Consider the following 20,005-nt stretch of genomic DNA (forward strand, 5'->3'; position numbering starts at 1 on the left):
GCAGTCAGGAAAAAAAACCATCCAGACAAAGGGATCAAGGTGTCACTTTATTTTACAGTTAAGCTGCCCTCAGCTGTCACGCAATGTTCTGAAACACCAAAAGGCCAAAAAAACTTCAGACTGAGGAAATGATTGATAAGACGACAGACACTTCTGGCTGCCTGGATGAGGAGCTCTGCTGTGGCTGCTGCCTCCTGTCAAATGCAACATCAACAGCAACACGTTCACAAGACTGTGAAAGTGGGAAAATGACCTGATTTCAGAGTTTGAAAGAAAGTACCTCCTCACGAGGATGAAGAAGGGGCCTCAGGTAGACGACCACGTCCGTGTCGAGGGGAGCTGAGAGTGGCAGCGAACCACAGGGAGCCGGATGAGGTGAAGACCAGGAAGTCTAGAGAGTGAGTCAATATTTCAGCACACTGCCGCAAATGCAATTCAACCACCAATAGTGAGTCACAGTGGGTGACAGAGCTGGATGATCATGACAAACAATCATTACCATAAGCTTTTTATGGCATAAAGGTCCTCAAACATTTACATCAGTGTCAGTGGAGTAAATATTGACTTATCCCTCAATATTGGGCATCTTTTGCTTGCACTGGGAAGGAGTCTCAATGGTGCACCAGTGCAGCTAACATTTAAGGGATGAAGAGTTTAAATGGACAAAGCTGCCTTATATCTTCACATGCAACGTTGTTTTCCCACAACGTCGCAGCCCCCACCAGCTTTTCTGGCCCCCTGAGATCAGAAAGTCTCCTCGTGTTTGTGTTTTTACAGCTGCAGCCCATCAGGAACATTCATGCTCGATAAACTGAGAGGCAACCGCATCAAAACCACTTTATTTTATTTCAATGGTTTCTAGTCACGATTCTTAATGATTACCAGTGTTCGAGGGTGGAAGGATTGGAAGCTTGGAAGGAGAAGTCTTTGTTAACCCCTCCTGGCCTACGTCTTTGTAAGATCATGTCTCAAAGTCCCTCAGAAGCTTCACGGCTGCTGGATCCTATTACCGAGGAGAGGCAGGCGTGTCCCGACGTGTTCAGGTGGGGGTTTTTTTACCTCTAGCTGTCGCTGCTCCAGTAGGTAGTGCTGTTGGACTTAACCTGTAGGACTTTCCTCACTACCAGGACAGGTGCCGACCGATATCAACGAGAAGAATTTATTCATTGTGGCATTCCCTCGCGGTCTTGAAGCGTCATTACGTTTGTCCCTGCTGCGCCCCCTCACCTGTTGGGGGCAGCCCTCCCTTTGTTAAGGTCCAACTCTGGTTGCATAAGAGCCTCCTGCGCTGCACAGCTGGAGCTGTTGCATGTGTGGGACAGGTTCCTGCCAGGTTTAACAGCCTGTCAGCATCTTTATCAATATTTATTCAACTCCCCGTCTAGTTAAACCTGCTCTGCAGAGCTTTGTGCATGATAAAAGAAAGTACACAGAGACCGGAGACTTCAGATCTAGTGCTCTGTACACTTAAGGAAATTTTATTTGACTAGATGTCCTGCTTGTCTCACCACTGAGGCTCACGGTTGAGAGAAGAGCTGATCTGGACTATAAAGGTGAGAACCTCCTGATCTACAGGGTAGATATCCTTCCTGTCACGCTGAAATCATGGACTACATACTGTTCAGCTGTCACCTGAGGGTCCTGGACCACCAGAGATCTCTGAAGATTGAGAGGACCGATGTGTGATCATCAGCCTTCTGCAGGACAGTGAACTGACACAGCAGATTTCAGCTGAGAGAGACTCCACGGAACCCCCACAGGCAACCACAAACATGTCAAGGACCACATCAAGGCCATCAGAAGGAACTCAAATCAGAGCCTCGGTGTGGTCACACACACAGAATCTAGAGAATCTGGAGCCGAACTGCTGCCAAACCACAGCACAAAGACGCAGGACTGATCTGAAATAAACACATTCCCGTCCAGGACAAACACCCACAAGTCAGTGACCCCCAGGAGGGCAAGCCGTACTCCAGATGATCGGCAATGACATCATTACAAATGATAAAATATTGTTTCCATGTTGACTTAAGACCGCCGGGAAACCACAAAAAAGCCCATAAAAGCCCCACATTTCAGTGAAAGCTGTAAACGTTGGCTTTTTAAATGGATAAAGAGACCAGATTTGACAGCATCTCCATTCTGCAACTGAGAATAAAAAGGCTTCTTTTCAGGTTTTGTTCTATTTCAGTAACACTTTCCAGCACACAGTGTCAGGCTGATTGCTTGATCAATAACGTGAAGTGACACAGAGGAAGTGAGCTCGTGTTCACTCGCTCCTTCGTTCTTTCAGAAGCCGAATGGTGCAAACGTTTGGATTAAAATGGATCGTGTGTGGGAACTGGTAAGGTGACCCGAAAGGTCAAAAGGTTTATAATTGCGATTGCAAAGTTCCACAAAAATACAAAATATTTTAAATCTATAAGTGTGCTTTATTCAGCAAATAACGGGAATCATCTCAGCTTAAAACAACACTGTCATTTTAGGTTTCCGTTACTTTATGTCACCTTCCTCACTTTGGTAAAACTCTTCAACTGTTACTAACAACTAAAGGGCAGCTAAAGGGACAATAATCCACAGGGTGAAGGTTTAGACCATTTAAACATTTACCAACATTATTCACAAAATGTTTGCGCGCGCGCGTGTGTGTGTATGTGTGTGTGTGTGTGTGTGTGTGCCTGTTTTCAACCAAATGTGGGTGAAAACGAAGGAGATTTTTCTGCATTTTACCTTAACATTATACTCACATGTTGATTTATAAAGGAATAGATCATTTAATGGGGCCAGTGTGTGAAATTTGGTGGCATCTAGCGGCGGGAGTGCAGAATGACATCCATCAGAACACAATCTGCTGCCCTTTTCTTAATTAATGAAACGAATCCATCCAGGGCGCGCGTTGGTAACCACTTTTCCTGTGGAACAACCTGTTCCTTAAACAAGAAATCTATGTGGCGTCTGGAGTTTCCTCCGTGACTCTCTGCCCCTGCGGAGAGACGCGCTCTGATTGGCTGAGGTGCGCGGCGGCTCAGCGTAAAGCGAAGGATGCAACAGCGAGCGTCAGGCAGTGCGCGGACGGCTGCGGGCGGAGGACGCCGGCGCGCAGGCTCGCAACGACGCTGGGCAGCCGAAGTTACTTCGGAACAATTTCCACTGGCGACAATTTCGTTCTCAGCTCGCTGCAAGTTGAGTGTGATGATCCGGCAGCATGTTGTGAAAACGCCGCCGCCGCCGCCGCCGCTTCCGCCACCGCCACCACAGACGCGTCCTCTCTGGGAATGATGGGGTCCAAGTTGAGCAGGCAGAGAAGTCTCGATTTCGAAAGCAAACTGTCCAGGAGGAGACGCCCGAGGAAAGAAAGCCCGGCAGAGAGCGAGGGGGGCGGCAGGGAGTTCTTGTTTACCTCCCTGATGCTCAGGTCAGACAAGCTTCCTGGGATGCTGCGGAGATCCAACCACAGCCCGTATGTGAGACGGGTGGCGTGGATCCGGGAGATCCAGAGGCTTCTGCGGGAGCACAAGACGGACCAGGCGGGAGAAGTGCTCAAACTGCTGAGAAAGGTGAGACTGGCTGGCGGTTGTTTTCATTCATTAGAATTTAATCTAATTTCAGATCCCTCTGGTTGTAGTTTTACTCCCATTAATGGATGGAAAAATGCTGTTGTTGTTTTTTTTTGTAGAATTAAGAAAAAAAATCTCAAGTCTTTTATTACACCGTGGACAATTTTATCCATAAATGTGAAATGACAATGTTTTGTTTAGTGTCAGTACTGTCTGTTTTATTCAGGGTTTGGGGAATTTGCCTTTGAAAATGTCATTTCATCCAGGAATTTTGACTGAAAAATCATTTATCTTTTCATTCCTGCGTCATCTTCCATAATGTCTTCATTTGGTGGCACAAACAGCAACATGTAGCCTACAGAAACGGCAGCTTTATGCTGTATTTGTAATGAATGGCTACCCTTGGAGCCCTTTAGGAGGACACTATAGGAGCAAAATGAAGATAATTCATATTTTACCTTTAGAGTGCAGGCAATGGATGAAATTAGATTTTCATTGTGTGACCTGTCCCTTTAAAAGAAACTGGGTTCTTTTGGCATTGCAGTTTGTCTGAGGAGGTCGTGCAGCCCCGAGCAAAGGCGTTCCTCCTTCAGCAGCTCATATTTGCTCACTTTCCTTAGCAAACATTTTCAGTTTAAGCTGCCATATGTTGGATGACTGTGCACTAGGCTAAAGATTAAGCATTTGGTGAAGGAGCTGGCTGGCTGGCTGGATGGATTCATGGATGGATGGATTCATGGATGGATGGATGGATTTTGATCTTTAGACAACTTCCCCTTTCTTTGGCAGACCACAGGACTGAACTATTCCTAAAGCCAAAGTCATGCCCTTATTTTGACTGTTACAACTTCTGGTAAAGCCTGGAGCAGGAGGGACACCTGTCTGATTTATAAAAGATGGAACGCTGACTTATATTATGCATGAGCAGACCAGGAGCATCTGTAATGAGGCCGCCGCCTGGCTGGGTGAAGGAGGCTGGCCAGAATCAGCCACTTTGTCTGGATTTGGGAAAGCCGGCCACAGTTTGTGCTTTGAATATTCAACCGGTTCTAAATGAGACTAAACTGTGAGTGTCTGCCTGCATTTATCAGCCCAGCAGCAGTCGAGATTAGAATGAATTCACGCAGGGTTCGATTTTTTCTTTTTTAATGACAAATTGGAACTATGGGCTCTTTGTGCATTTTTATATAAAGGGCTATAAATAAAGTGGGAGCGTTAAATATTCAAATCCACACGTGCAGGAGCAGCTTCTGTAATCAGCTGATGCTCCAGTGCAGCTCCCTCCTGGAGACACTTCTTTGTCCTCAGTCTGTAGCTGAGAGCTGGAACCAAAAAGGTTTCTTATCTATTACTTTTCCTTGGATAAATCCTCACTTTATCTCCTCCAACTAAAGAGGGAGGGGGTTGTTGGTGGGGCTCAGAAAGAGCTCGGCGCCACCTGCTGCTGCGTGTATTGATCAAAGAAGAACATATTTCAAGAACAGACAGAGACGATAATCGTCACGCGGGACCTCCATCACGAAAACTCTCTGCCCATCTGGATGCTGCGGTTGAATAAATTATGGGGGCGGATGGTGGGGGGGTAGCTGAGGAGAAGCCCAGGGAGCCTGAAATGAAGAAAGATTTAGGTCTCCATTCTAATCTGCCTGTGAATTTATCCTTTATTGTAAAGCTGGGTGAATGCAGGAGAGAAGCACCCCTGCTTTCATTTATATGCAAAAGCCAGCAAGACTCTCCGGCCTCCTTCAGAGATGTACCACATCACGGCTGTGCCTTCATCTGAGATCAGGCATCAGATGAAGCACCAAGGAATAAAAGAGACAATCGTGTTGCAAAGTGTCATTAATCGCCCGCTAAAACCTATTAAAACAACAGCGTTTCCTCCTTGAGGCCTCCAAAGAAGCTCCAAGTGGCCGTTTTTTTCTTCTTCCGACTGATGGTTTGGCATAATTAGGTTCTTCGATCCAAAAAATGTCCCTCCGTTCGGTTGAAATGACAGGCTGGTGGACAGACGACGACACGAGGGTTTGGTGACGTGCATGACAAAGTTAGCGCGCTCCCAGCAGGAAACGGTGGACTGGGTCTGCCAGAGGTCCGTGGACAAACGTGGACAGGACCCTGCAGGACGCTGCTCGCCCTCATCGAGGGTGCGACGGCGCTCCATCTGCCGACAATCCCTCCCCCGGCGCCAGAGTCTCCTGCTCGCCGTCAGCTCAGGTTGATCCCCATTAAATGTCATTATACGGATCCATTTCACTCTTCTACACATTCTCCTCTTCATCCGTTGTTGCTATGAGATGCAGAGAACCTGCACTCGCCTGGCTAACAATCCGCCAGCCAACAGCAGGTCCATGGCCTCTCCTCTCAGGCGGTTGGATTTGGAGGTAATCACCTCGAGGTGATGACCCCTGGAACATGTTTCTTTCACCCCTGAGCTGCGCCGCTGCCTCTGTTCTGCCCTCCAGGCTGTTAAGTTAATTAGTCCAAGATGTTGTTGACATACATTAGTCAACAAAGAATCAGCAGATATCAATTATGCATGACAACGTGCACGCCGGTGATACAAACACTGCTTAATGTGGACTCTGCAGCCCAGACTTTGGTCACGTGGAGGTTTAGGAGGCTAAAACTACTGTTTCTGCTGCAGTAGATCTGAACCAAAGCCGTTAGTTTAGCAGGGAAACTGGAAAACGTTAGAAAGTGCAGTTTAAATAAAGTCCTGCCAAAAACGGATCCTGTCAGTTTAGGCTGTTCCTCACTGTGAGTTCTGCTTGAATCATATTTAGACTCGGAATTCTTGATCTGAAGAACATCCAATCCCCAAGTCCAAAGGGAGAGAAAGCGCGTAGAGGAGCTGTGAAAGGTCTGTCGCCTCTGTGACACGTTCCTCACGGCGAAGCGGAACCGCCGCCGCGCCGGATTCGTTACGCTGAGCAGTATATTTAATTGGATTCTAATGAAGCCGCGTGTGTGGGATGATGTTCTGGGATTTGGAGCTCGTCGCCGCATTCAGACTGACATGAGGTGCGCATCAGATTGGATTGCAGCTTTTGTGAGGACATTGTAGGATCAGGCTGGCACGGACAAACAAATACCTCCGGTGACAGGAGGACATTCCGTGCCTGTGTGATCTGGGATCAGTCACATTATTCCAGAGGATCAGATCGGAGTGTACTTTCTAAAAATCCCACCTCTCAGATGCTGCAGCTGCTCAAAACAACATCATAAATTCGCCTCCGTGTTTCCATTTATGGACCCCTTAGTGTGCACAACAGGAGATTTATAGAGGGGTGGTGGGGGCCGGCCCCGAGGATTGTCCAGTGTCAGGGAATCCCACCTTAGCCAGTGCTAATAAATCAGCCCAAAAGCTGGAGGAGGAGAGAAACTGCTGATGGAAGTTTTTCCTCTTTCCTAGCGATGAGCCCCGGAGTGTTGAGGCTGTCAGAGCTAATAAAGTGTTTCTGCACAGCTTCTGCATCCCGGCTGCTGTTCCACATCCCTCTCACTTCAGGTGGAGCACAGATTACCACAATATAACAACCGGAACGCCGGAAGTTCCAGTTTGTTCTGTTGATTTCATCCAGCGGCTGCACCGGTGGACATCTGCTACCACCTGCCTGCCGTCTATTGTTTTATTACTTTTCCTCTTATTATTCTGCCTTTTTCTTTTTGCCTGAAGCTTCAGTGTCGCCACAAAGGTGGCAGAAAGATTTTGGTATTGTGTTGTTTAATCCATCTAGTCTGTTCTCTGACATCCATCAGACAGAGAACGGGTGGAAAGCCAGTCGGGAAAAGCAACACTTTCCTTCCAACATTTGTTAATGAACCTGTGAAACAGCCGTGCACGCCGTTTTGAGCAGCACAGATGCTTAAAATACAAACCTCAGGTGTTTTCTTTTTATAGGCTCCCACTTGAAGATGCATGTGCTCCTGAACCAGCTTCACCAGTGAGCACTGGGGGGGCTCTGCTGTGGCCAGTGCAGACAGCAGTGGGCCACCACAACCTTTAGGGTCACTCATATATGAGTCCTGGATCCAGTTACAGTTTCATCCCCATACACATACTACAAATCCCACAATGCATTGTCACATTTTTACAATTCGGGCCCTGGTTTGTAAAAAAAGGTCGATAATGAAGAGGATAATAGGTTTCCTAAGAGTGAAATGATGATTTCTTTCCCTTATCTGTCCATCTTCTCAGGATTTGGGACTCCAGGGGACCTCACTGAACGACATCTTGTACAAGAACGCTTCCTTTCTCAACCTGGTGGACCCCATTTCTCACGAGCTGCTGCTCAGTCTCGCCCGGGACCTTCAGTGCCCGAAAAGGGTGAGAAGCTTGAACGCTCCGATTCACTTCAGGTGCCAGTGACATGAATCAACAGGAGGCAGCAGAGACGGCAGAGGCGACGTGTCGGCATGTGTTAGCCATGCCTAAGTGCATGTGTCAGAGTTGTGGACGCGCTACAGTGACAGCGCGCTGTCATGCTGTCTTTTTGTAAACAGTAAAGCCTTGAAGCGTGGATAATTGCACAGCCATTAGGGTAATGCATCTCTCTCTGCAATCTGGTGGTATTTGGGAGGTTACGTATTGACATTTACTGTATCATAACAAACAACTTTAGCGTTTAGTTAGAAATTATGTATTAAACCTCCCATTAGCTTCCAATATAAGCTCGGCATGCTAATAAAGAAAAAGATTAAAATTTGTCTGAAGATGAGTTTAATCTTGTTGATTCGTGGAATGCAATTAAGGTTTGAAGCTGTTTCACTTTGTTTTGAATGAATTAGCTGCAGGTTGAGCCTTCATGAGTTTTAGGGTCAAAGGGGGGACGTGCACGGTTATGCTGTGAGTCCGTGCTGGTACCCAGCGTCCTTTCTGTCCCGCTGCTCCTGCAGCACGGAGGACAGCTGATAAATGGGCGTCGGCTGTGCTCCAGGACCCGAGCAGGTGCTCAGCGGTCATCACGCTGGGGTTTTAGGAGCGCCGACCTTGATCGTCGCCACCGGGTATCTGGGGGGCCTTTTTGGCATTAAACAATAAAAGTGTCCCGAAAAGCCGCAGCAGCTGTCTGGTGAGATTAAACCGGAGCAGCTCTGACTCCGCCTGAGTGAGTCTTCAAGGCTGTGTTAAAGAACCGTGATTTAAAATAGTCAGCAGGCACCAGAATGTGGCGTTGTTTTTTATCTTGGATGCTGCTAAGGTGGTGGTTCGGATTTAATGTTTTCATAGACCGGAATTGCACGGGGAATGTGGCTGGTTTAAGATTTTTAAATATCCAGCTTGCGGTGAATTCTAATGTAATTTTTTTCAGCAACTATAATCAGCCAATGTAGCTGTTTTTAATCAAACATGCTGGCGCGGAGCTTCACACAGGCCCAATTTCTGTGGGTGCTTTGATTAAAACCACTGAACCGGCTGCTACAGAGTCGTCTTTGAGCTCGCAACCACTGTCAAAACACCTTCTGCTGCTGTATCTGAGGTAACTTTAAGGAAGTTCTTCATTAAAGCTTCATTAAAGTGATGGAACAACCCTTGAAAACTCAGTGTGAATTAGACTATGAGAGCCCCCCAAGTGGGCCCAGGCCTAATAAACCGAGCATTCAAAGCCCTCTAGTGGCTGTAATGGGACCGACAGGAGCAACGACAGGTGATCCGCACCTCCATCCAACACAAGTTCTTGGCAAACCAGCACAACCGCTTCACAAATCTTCCCGACTGTGACACCAATGCCGTTGACAACATACACAAAATTAACCCTCAGATGATTTATCGGAGTCATTACACGCCCTCAAACCAGGGTACGAGGGCAGAGACACCGCAGGAGCTGCTGGGAGTGTCAGCAAACCGCAGACCCATCAACCTTTGCACTTATCTAGTCTGTGCTTATCTGTCTTAGGAAGCAATTGGCTGCCTTAAGATAAAGTCACCGTGTTTTTACTTACCGAGCCAAGTTGATAAGCAGACACCTGTGAGAAAAAAATAAATAAAAAAAGCGATGTTCTAATCTTTTCGCTGTTTGCTTTGGTGAGGAAAGCCCAGGAGGGAGGAAGGGAAAGTGAGGAGCTGGCAGCGAGGTTCTCCTGGCTGTGTGGCGACCCGTGGCAGGATTCTGTGTCAGACGTGATGAGGGTGCTGAGAAGCAACGTGGTGGATTCAAGGCCTGGCAGCGGCTTCTAGGATTTTCCACCACTGCTGTGACATGTTTGGGTTTGGGTTTGTTTTTTTTACCCCTAGAACACAGCGAAGGCTAAATTATTGAAGGGGGGTTCGTGCGGTGGGTGTCGTGCACGCTCTGCTCGGATGCGTGCTGATTTACAGATGAATTACAGCGAGAACAGTCTCACATTAGTGGGTAACACGGTCAGTCATCCGAGAAGCTGGAAAGGCAGGGGCAGGCTGCGGCGTGTTTGTTTGTCACCCAGGAAAAGAAGCAGCGGGAATGGTTAATCGCCTTAAGGTAAAATGTCCCTGTCCTCCACCCCCCCACCCCCCCACGCTCCTCGCCACATTGCCTCTTTCTTGTTGTTGTGTTGTACCATTAATTAGATTTACCCCACGCAGCTCAACCCGTTCCTTTTAAAGCCTCTGACGGAGGAAGAGGAGGAAAAAAAAGGGAAAAGGGAGGTGGGGGGGCAAATGAATGAATGTTGGAACTGTTTGAAGAATAAAGGGAGAGTCAGGACTCCCTCCTCCTCTGTTGGAACAGGCGTGTTTGTGTGTAACCGCCATCTTGTGCTTGCAGGAGAAGGACTCCATCAAGTCCACCAACAAGACCTGCCGCCAGATGATCTACCACCTCACCCCCCACTCCAAGTGGACCAAGCAGAGCGTGCCCAGGAGGAAGTCCCAGGCCTGGTGAGTGTGCCTAGCGAGGGCGTCTGGACCTTCTGAGGTGGTGGTGACGGCAGACGGAGACGCTGGTGCTCGGGGCTCCGCTGGTGCTCGGGGCTCCGCTGGTGCTCGGGGCTCCGCCGGCGGTCCCCAAACCTCCGAAAGTGCAGCGCGTCATTAGAAAACCAGTCCCGCTCTCTGGTAGTTTAACAGAACCATCAGGTTCTGCTGTCCTGTGCGTTCTCTGGGATTCTGACAGCAGCTACAACGGAGTCAGTAGTAAAACGTCGTTTCAGAACACTTTTTTTCCCCATTTTCACACTTCCTGAACACCGAAGACTCGAGTGTTACTGCGACAACAGTCTCACGCCGACTTAAACGGCGCTAATAATATGTGTTGCGTGTGTGTGTGTGTGTGTGTGGGGGGGGGGGGGGGTGGGGTTTGTCTGATCCCTGAGAGGAACCATCCTGAGGGGGGAACATGAATCTAATTAGAGGAGGAAGGTGTCCGGGGCAGATTTAAATCAGGAAAGACGGATTACAGCAACAGCAGAATCAAAAACAAAAACCTCAAAATGAGCAACAGGTATTAATGGAGACATTATGAACCCCCCCCCCCCCCCCAAAAGATCTCTGATGATGATCAGGAGGCCCCTTTTCCCAGAGCAATTAACCCAGATAGAAACCGATTGTTGCTGTTGTTGTTTTGACGGTCTGAGTTCCATCCTGTCTCATTCCGGCTGGATGCAGTATTGGTGTAATAACGTGCAGCGGAGCAGGGCGCCCCCCCCCCCCCGTGAGCTCATTATGGAGATCTGGCCTCAGCAGCAGCAGCAGCAGCCCCGCGGTCGGACTCGCAGTCTTCCTCACGTCACATTCCGAGGGGGCCTCCAGCCGCGCAGAAATGAACATCGTTGTATCAGAGGAAGCATTAAGACGCCGTTAGAGCGGCTCCGAACGCTTCCATGTTATCGATCTCCTCGTCTGTCCTCTCGGCCTCCTCGCTGCTTCTCCGTCGGCCCCTCCGCTCTCCTCTCTCCTATTTTAAATTTCCCTTCCGGGCATCGATTTTTCTTCCTCCTCTCTTCTTCTTCGCGGATTTTTCTCTGGTCCTCGCTAGAGTCTATTTTGCTCAACAGTTGCCACACAGAGCGGTTCTGCAGTTTGAGCCGAGCCTCTGGGGAAATGCTCTGTCAGGCAGAGAGAAAGGAGGAGGCGGCGGTATCACTGCAGGCTTGCTGATTAGAAGCCGCGCGCCCCCCCCCCCCCCCCCCACCTCATCTCGCCTGGCTTCAAATCGATCGTGGGTTTTGATCTCTCCATATTTAGGAATGAAATGCTCATTGCACTCGTGTGTATTCCGCTCTCGGGGAGCGTCGGCATCGATCAAACTGGAAACGTGCCGCGGCCCGAGCCACGTGTTCCTGGGCCGAACGGGGAGTAAAAATAAACGCCACTGGTTGCAGCTTTTCCAGCACGCCTTCGCCGCAGCCTTTAAGACGGTAACAGGGGCGCACGTGACGCCACATCCAGACAGCTTCATCTATCCTCTCGGCACAGCCGAGTCCCCGGGGATGCTCCTGTAACTGCTGATTAATTTAAAAACAACCCAGTCGGGCCGGATTTATTCCACTCGTATTAGCGCACGGCGTTCTGAAGGACTCCTCGGCGTCGCTGTGAAGGGGAAACCTTTCACTTTATTTGAGATTTCAACCTTCATCTAAAGACGCCTAATAGAAATCTGCATGCTCTGCTGCTTACGGGCCGTTTGTTAAGGTGTCCTTAGATTCAGCCGGGCTGATGTTTGACCCAGACGGAGGAATTGATTTAAAGCGCCCTTTTCTCCTGCGAGCTGAACATGGCGAAATGTTATCAATTAATTAGAGCTGCTCGCTGCGATTGTTGCGGCTCAAGCTGGTTGCTGATGTTGTGCTGTAGGGCGGTAATTCCAGTCTTCCAGAACCGAACACGACCGAGACGCTCTTCCTGGCTCTCTTCTGCCTCTCTTTCCTGTCAGCCTTGACAGAAACAGACCGACACCCCCCCTCCACACACTCACTTACACACACACACACACACACAACGCTAAGGGCATCGGAACGCTCAGAACGAGATCGCGTGATTGTCAAGCGGCATTAAAGGGACGTACAGCTGAACCCTTTTAAAGAAATAAAAAGTTCTGCACGTGCGTCTGTCACCAGCAGCTTCTGTGTGGCGCCTGGTGTGGAGAGCATTAGCTGGTCAGAAGCCAGACACACGAGCTGCTGTTGGTTGATCGTGAAGGTTTTTGAGACGTCTGCGTAATAGTCTGGGTGCTCTTTATTCAACAGCTACTGCATGAGTCCCCTCCGGATCCCCTGACGGGCTTCACGCTGGCTAATCAGCAGAGAAGTGCTCCCGCTCTCACACTTTCTCCAGTTTCTCCCTGGTTCTGCAGGGACTAATTTGCCCTAATCTCCAAGAAATCCCCTCGACTTCTCCTCCTCGCTGTCATTTTGAGCCCCTCTCCTGCTGCCGAGGCAGAAAACTCTTTCCACCTTCTTTCAGGCCGTTGCTGTCAAGGTTTCCTCAAATGGAGTTCACCTTCAGCACATTTGGACACGTTCCTCCTGGAGGAGTGGACCCGTTGTGCAGGGTGTCCTTTATGTCACGCGTACCGGCAGCTTGGTGTATGACCTTTTTCTGGAGCCAACTCGCCCCCTCAGGTCTTTACTGGAGGCAGCAGGCCTAACCAAGACCTAACCAAGCAATGGAAATAGCAATTTGTGAAGCAGAATCAGACGTCTGGACATCGGAAGCTTTTGCTTCCTGCGCCCGGCTGTCTCGGTCTGCTGTAGCTTGACCTCCAGTTTTAATAAAGGCTTAAAGATTCAGCCTGATTCTTCGCAAATGAATAATTGAGGGCTTCCCGCAGTACAGACTGCGATGCCAGAGGATGAGGGGGCGGAGGAGGAGATGCTGAGCATCCGCTGCACCAATATTCAGGGCGCGGGGCCATGATGAAATAATTAGATAGGCTAAACGTGTTATGTGGCAGACACGTGGTTGGAGTCGGGAGAAATTGCTATTTTTCAGAGCAGAGCTGCTCTGAATACCAGCACAGATCCAGGGTCTGATGCACGTTGAACCTTCCACTGATTTGATTGTGGCTGCACATCCACCGTTGAAGCAGGGCTGCTGTTGTGCTGTTGTGCTGTTGTGCGGCAGGACAGACCCGGGTCTGCTGTTCGATGGTGCACGCTTACGCAACACCAACTGTTTCTATGCATTCCGTCACATTATCTTTTCCTCATAAGCTTCGACTTTGTCGCATCGAATCAAATCAGATGTGAATTTATAGCTCGCCCGTGGAGCGGCCGTTTTAATGCTCTGCACAGCGCCGTTATGGTACATTGTGTACCGAGAGGTTTCGTAATCACCGGCGGAGCACAAATGAGGGTTTATCTGTGGCTGGAAGTCGCGGAGCGTTTGTAATAATCCATATCTCACTCCTCACGCACCATTTGAGCTGTATTTGGGGATAAATGGACACAGAAATCAAGTTTGGAGGTGTTTTCTCCTCCCTTTCTCGCATCTCTGTTGCACATTTGCACAGAGGCGACCCCAGGTTGTGCTGTTCAAAGAGCTGATGGAGCGTGAAGGACCTGGTCCACTGGCTGCACCTTTCTCTGCTCACTAATTTGGACGTCTCACTCTGATGTGATCTTGTTCTTTACTCTTCAGTGTCATTACTTAACCTCAAACCCTTAATCACAAGTTTGGAGAATGATCTGAGACATCAGAACTCTGCTGGGAATTTTAATCCAAATGAGGACTGGGGCTGGAAAATGTGGCATTATCTTCAAGAAACTGAATGCCGCCACGGCTTTTATGTTTCCATGCGCATTTCCATCTGACAGCGCCACTAAAGCAAATCTAAATTTACATTTTTCCTCCTCTCGGAGTGATTCTCATTAACAAGCCGGTCCGTCCCGAGGCACAATATGCTCACATTTGCTTCTAAAATCGGACCGAGTGAGTCCAGATAGAGCATATTTCTGAAATAAAAGGCCTGTCTTTACTGGCTGTTCAGTTTTCAGGGATTTGTTCAGCAGAAGCTGTCGGCACTCCCACGGCTCAGCCAGACTCCCGCGTATGTATTATACAGATACCCCGGAGGCAAAACAGCTCAGATCGATGCGAGGAACAAACAGGTCGAGCCCGCAGCCTTGATGAAGCAGACATTGATCCAGCCATCCCGCAGGGCCGAGGCACAACACCCACATCCAGAGCTTTTCTTTCATTCCACCGAAGCAGCTCCGATCTCCGGACGCTCAGCAGAAAGTAGCGTCGGCTACTTGAATTTGTTTTCCCTCCCGGTGCAGATTCGGTCGTGTAGATGCTGTTTGCAAATGTGGGCCGTTGATTTGGCAGCCGGCCTCAGGGAGACGCGGCCCGTAGCACAAGGTTTAGAGTTAGTGGCTGCATTTCCAGGGCTTACAGAATGATGTATATATATTTAATTATATTCATTAAATGCTCAAAGAAACAGAAATGAAGTGTTTGAGTTTGATCACAGCTGTGAGAATAGTCACAGGGTTCGCCCCCATCACGGGGGCTCCAATCCCCCCAGGCTCTGCCGTCAGACAGCTACTTTCATTATTAACATTTTTAACCTTTAACCTTGGGCCTTGATAGACTTTTGCTAAACTCAAAAAAAGTCTAATTTGAGGCACTGAAAAGATAAAACCAACAGTGCCGAGAGAAACTAAATGGGAAACGAAAAGAGGTAACAGCAAAATATATAAACCAGACAGTCTTAATAACCTTCATCACTACGATGAACACAACAGTAAATGAAGAAGAGGAATAGAAACAGGACCTCTCACCCCCCCTCTGCGTCTCGATGCATTACTGATTTATGGGAGTAAATGAAGTGTAATATGTATTCATGTGGGTGGACCGATAACAAGATTCCGCCGCCGTGGTGCAGAGTAGTTAAAGGCTGGACAGCTTCTTTAGGAATGAATAAATAAGTCTGTGCTTTAATCCCGAAGCTCGCCGACCGTTCGGGGTTAAAAGGGTTGTTGCATGTAGGCAGAAAGTGAAGAGCAGGAAGCTGCAGAAACGTTTCCATGTTTCCAGTTCCCACCTCTGGGCTTCACTAAGGAACAGCGAGGAAACTCTTTTTTTCATGCGTGTGAATCTTAACAACGTCCCCCAGGAAGGTTCATGCCACAAAAGCAATTAGACAGCCCGTCCGCACCCCCGTTTAAGCTGCCGATAGTTGGACACATGAGAGTCAGCTCTTATTAGATGCTTCCTCGTCGCTCTGGAGGACGTCGATAAATGCATTTTCTGCTGCTGTTCGCTTCCAAATGAGTCCCGACGCTGGTCGGAGAGGACGGCGCCCTGCAGCGGGCGGCCCAAATGAGGCGTTTTGTTGTCTGCCTTGTTATTCCAAGGCCTCTGTCTGCACTGGGCCCCTCGGCTGCCTCTATAAACACAGAACAGGAATCAGAAACACAAACCGACGCAGAACCTGCAGCTGAGTGCCCGACTTTCCCCCTCAGTCATCAGGTTTGACCCTTTGTGGAGTCCCGCCCTAGAACCACCGCCGACCAATCATATGCTAGTGATTAACAGCAACTGGTGTTTGTGGGGAAAAGAGCCCATTGCAAGGTGAGGGTGGAACCTTTGTGTAAGCAACGCACGTCTCAACGCGCGACTCTTTCCACCGCTGCTTCCGCTGGTTGTTAATCTTGACACGATTACCGCGACGCCTCGCACGCCGGGAAACTGAACCTGCAGCGATTCTTCTTACCTCACGAAGCCGAAATAATTATCAGAGATTTAACGCGTCTCCGCCTGCTGAGCCGCAGGTGTGGGATGAAATAGGGACCAACAAGCAAGGCTGAGATTACGAGCACAGGGGTCACGTGATGGAGGGAGCGGGGGAGTGAGCGAGGAAATGAAGGTGGGGATGACGAATTATGTGTTACCGCTGGAATCAATAATCGTGCAAATCACAGCTACGGCGCCGCGGGGAGGGTGACAGATGTAAACAGAGCGGCCTGCTGCTTTTCCAAACATTCCCGAGATCAGAGAGAGAGAGAGGGGGGAGGCCTCTCTCAAGCAAACAAGGAGGGAGAAACCTCCGGCCAGGCTGTGGATGGGTTTTAAAACAGCCTCCCTGTTTTTCGCCTCCATTATCGTTTGTTTGCCAGATGACATCCCGCCAATTCTGCCCTCCAGTGAAAACAAAGGGTGTTAACGCAGCGCAGCCGAGTTCCCCGTCGCTCCGCCGTGCATATTTAACCGCGTTCCACTGGAGCCATTTGTTTGGGAGCGATGGGAGGCGGTGAGGGATGCTGTGACCCGGCCTGACAGGTGTGAGAGCTACAGTGCAATTTCTCTGTAAAATTGATGCAGCTGGCACCAGCTGCCCCTTTCACCCCGCTTCTTCTTCTTCACTCTCCCTTAATGGTGTCCTAACTCATCCGCGGATGCAATTGTCCTCCCTTCAGACCATTTTTCAGGGCGTTTTCTTCACATTCTCACATATTTTAAAGAAAGTGAACGTTGAGGAGTAAATGAGATTTATTCTGAGTGGGCGGTGGATTATTAATGTGCATTTTTTGCTATTTCTGTTCAAAATGGCGCCTCCTGCCGCCAGCTGCTGAATGCCTGCAGAGATCACCTGGGCCAGGTGGCTCCAGAGTATTTAAGCTCTCGCTCCATCGCACTCACGCTCCGCAGTCGTGAGCCAGCTAAAGTCTCAATCTATTTTATATAAACCTGGTTTTTAAGTCATTGTTTTATGCAATAAATTCCAGGTTTGAGTTCCAGTCACTGCCAGGATGGATTCTAAAGCATAAAACTCAATAAAATCATTGATACGTACATAAGCAACATGTTCAGAGCTTATTGGATGGATTCAGCAACAACAGAAAAATACACAGAGCAAATTTTAAAAGAAATCAAAACTTGTATTTTAGTGCAACAACAAGAAACGACTCATTCTGTATTCATGACTGTAAAGCAACTGTTTTCAGTGTGTGTGTGTGTGTGTGTGTGTGTGGGGGGGGGGCGCTGATCTGCTCACGGCAGGTTTTCATGTGTCATTCAATGACCCGATTTCTTCGGGCTCTTGGTCGAAGCAGCAGCACAAAAGGTCACAACAAAGGTCGACCTTTTCCGTTTGGTTCGGTCCGTCCGACTGAACCTGCCGGCCGTCCTGTCCAGGGCGACGTTGTTGAGAATTTGCGTGCGGAGACGCATTTGAATGCAAATTCCCCTCGTTACCTTATTGATCGCTGCGTTCTGCCGGCGTGCGGCGTGACGGCGAGCGCGGCCTCATTTCTGCACACGCGGCACTCGCTCGCTACTCGTGGGACGGGACGGGGTGGCGCTCCATTAAAAAGCCCGATCGCTCGATAACCTCGGCCTCTTTAGCGCACCGTCGGCGCCGCCCGACACAACCGATTGTAACCTTTGCAACCCAAAACCTGCAGTAACGCTCAGCCTCGCTTGTCTCTGACAGTTTGAAGACCGCCCTGAAGAAGAAGCTCTCCGGGGACGTGGTCAACCTGTCCGGCATCCCGCTGTCAGGCCGAGACGTCCACCGCGTGGCCTTCTACCTGCAGAACAGCGGCGACGCGGTGTCGGCCGTGGACCTGAGCTTCACCGAGCTGCAGGACGACGGCCTGCGGCTGCTGCTGCCTCACCTGGGCTGCCTGCCAAAACTCGCCATACTCGCCGTCAACGGCAACCGCCTGACGCGGGCCATCCTCAAGGACCTGACGGACACGGTGAAGGATCCTCGCAAGTTCCCCTGCCTGGCCTGGGTGGACCTGGGCAACAACCTGGACATATTCACCGTGCCGCAGCCGCTGCTCGTGGCCCTGCGGCGCCGCTTCGGTCTGCGCAGCAGCCTCCCGATCATCTACGAGTACCGGGAGTCGCAGGGGTTCGGCGGCTACAGCCCCAGCATGGAGACGTCGGTGGAGGAGCCCAGTCTGTATGAGGAGGGAGACGTGGAGGAGGAAGAGCGGGAGGAGGACGAGGACAGGCTGGAGGTCCAAGCCTGGCGCCTCGGAGAGCGCAACACGCCGAAAAGCGTGTCGGTGCACTTCTGTGGGAGGTGATGGTCCCAGGCCTCGTTTTCCAGCCGGTTCTTCCAATTAACAACAGCTGGGCCGACCTTTAGAAGCCTGTTTTCAGGTGTGATTGTGACAGACGACCCCCCCCCCCACCACCACCTTTATGAGCATAAAGTAACCACGCTGTGTGTGTTTGTGTGGGTGAGACCTCTGTGGTGCAGGCAGCTCTGAAACACACTCCAACTTTAATTCTTTGGCTCGGGAGCCCGGCGAAGGTGACTCCGACGCGTCCTTGTTGCTACACTTAGTGAGATGGTGCGTGTGGATGGTCATTTCTCTGAACAGGAGGCAATTAGAGGGCAGAAGGAATCCCACTATTGAGTAAGGAAAGGAATTAACCTCCCTCCTTTCCTGGTCTTCCACTGTTTGATAACTGCTCAAATGTCTGGACCATAAAAAAAAAAATCAAATTAGTCATTTTCAAGGGAAAAAGCAGGGCTCAATATTTGCAACAGCGTGAGGAGTAAAGGTGTTTTTGGTAGCGTTCCACCCCCGGAGCTCCAGGATTGATGGATTAGTGTAGATTATGATAGAATATTTAATAAACTTTCCGTAGGGAAGAGGAGGGTTCAGTTAGGGTGAATCCGAACGCTTCCGTAGGCGCGGATGAGCAGATCTGGAGGAGGCAGCGAGCTGATTTCAGGCTCCATCAGGCTCCGTTCAGGCACAGATGGCTGCCCCCCCCCACCCCTCCACAAATAGGAATAGCCCCGGATAATTTCACCTGCTGCTCCGGTTCCCTTTAAGAATCAGGCGGGAGGACGGCAGCCGTGCTTTCAGAGTCCATCGTCCCTTCTTCGACATGCACGTCAGCGCATGAACAAGCTGCACCTCATCGGATGTTTTCACCTCTTTTCTGCACCTTTTAATCTGAAATCACAGCCGACGCACTCGCTCATCCCAACCCAGAACAGGTGCAGGATTTGGTGAACCATTGTCAGTTTGCGTGCACGTGTTCCAGCGCACGTTTGAGCTGCTCACTGATGTTGATGTGCTCTATTTTCTGCCGCTTATTATTCAGGAGAATCTGTTTATTTGTGTGTACAGGAATATTCATGAGCAGTGTGTGCGTGCGTGTGTGCGTGCACGCTGGTGTAATTAGAGCGTGTTATGCACATGCACGGTAAATGGCTACCTTTGATGGCTCATTTGCACTTGTTTTTGTGGTTTATTCTTGGGTTTAAAAGCTCAATTTCACTTTGATTCGTGTCCCGCCTGCAGGCCGTCGCCCTGAAATCACGTCTGGATCCATCAGAATTTCATCCGGGCTCGTTTAGCAGCCTGCTCGCGTCATGATCGGGATGTTTTCACGCTGTTGCTTCAATAATAAACATTGTTTGAAGGGAAAAACTCACCTTTGTGGCCGTTATTTTATCATCCTGCCCAGCTTCTGATCTTGACTCTTAAAACAGAAGCTGTGAGCAACAAAAAACATTCTTTTTTTTAACCTGATCCTGGAAGTTCTCTTTCCT

General features: G+C 49.5%; 1 protein-coding gene across 1 annotated transcript; it reads left to right on the forward strand.

Moving 5' to 3' along the window:
- Positions 1-3,033: 3,033 nt before the first annotated feature.
- Positions 3,034-19,883, forward strand: lrrc75bb (leucine rich repeat containing 75Bb). Its single transcript, XM_003965533.3, has 4 exons — positions 3,034-3,557; positions 7,759-7,887; positions 10,304-10,416; positions 17,915-19,883. The coding sequence occupies exons 1-4, from the start codon at positions 3,276-3,278 to the stop codon at positions 18,516-18,518; spliced, it is 1,128 nt and encodes a 375-aa protein (XP_003965582.2). The 5' UTR covers positions 3,034-3,275; the 3' UTR covers positions 18,519-19,883.
- Positions 19,884-20,005: the final 122 nt, after the last annotated feature.

The sequence above is a fragment of the Takifugu rubripes genome, chromosome 6 (assembly GCF_901000725.2).
Source record: "Takifugu rubripes chromosome 6, fTakRub1.2, whole genome shotgun sequence".
NCBI lineage: Eukaryota > Metazoa > Chordata > Actinopteri > Tetraodontiformes > Tetraodontidae > Takifugu > Takifugu rubripes.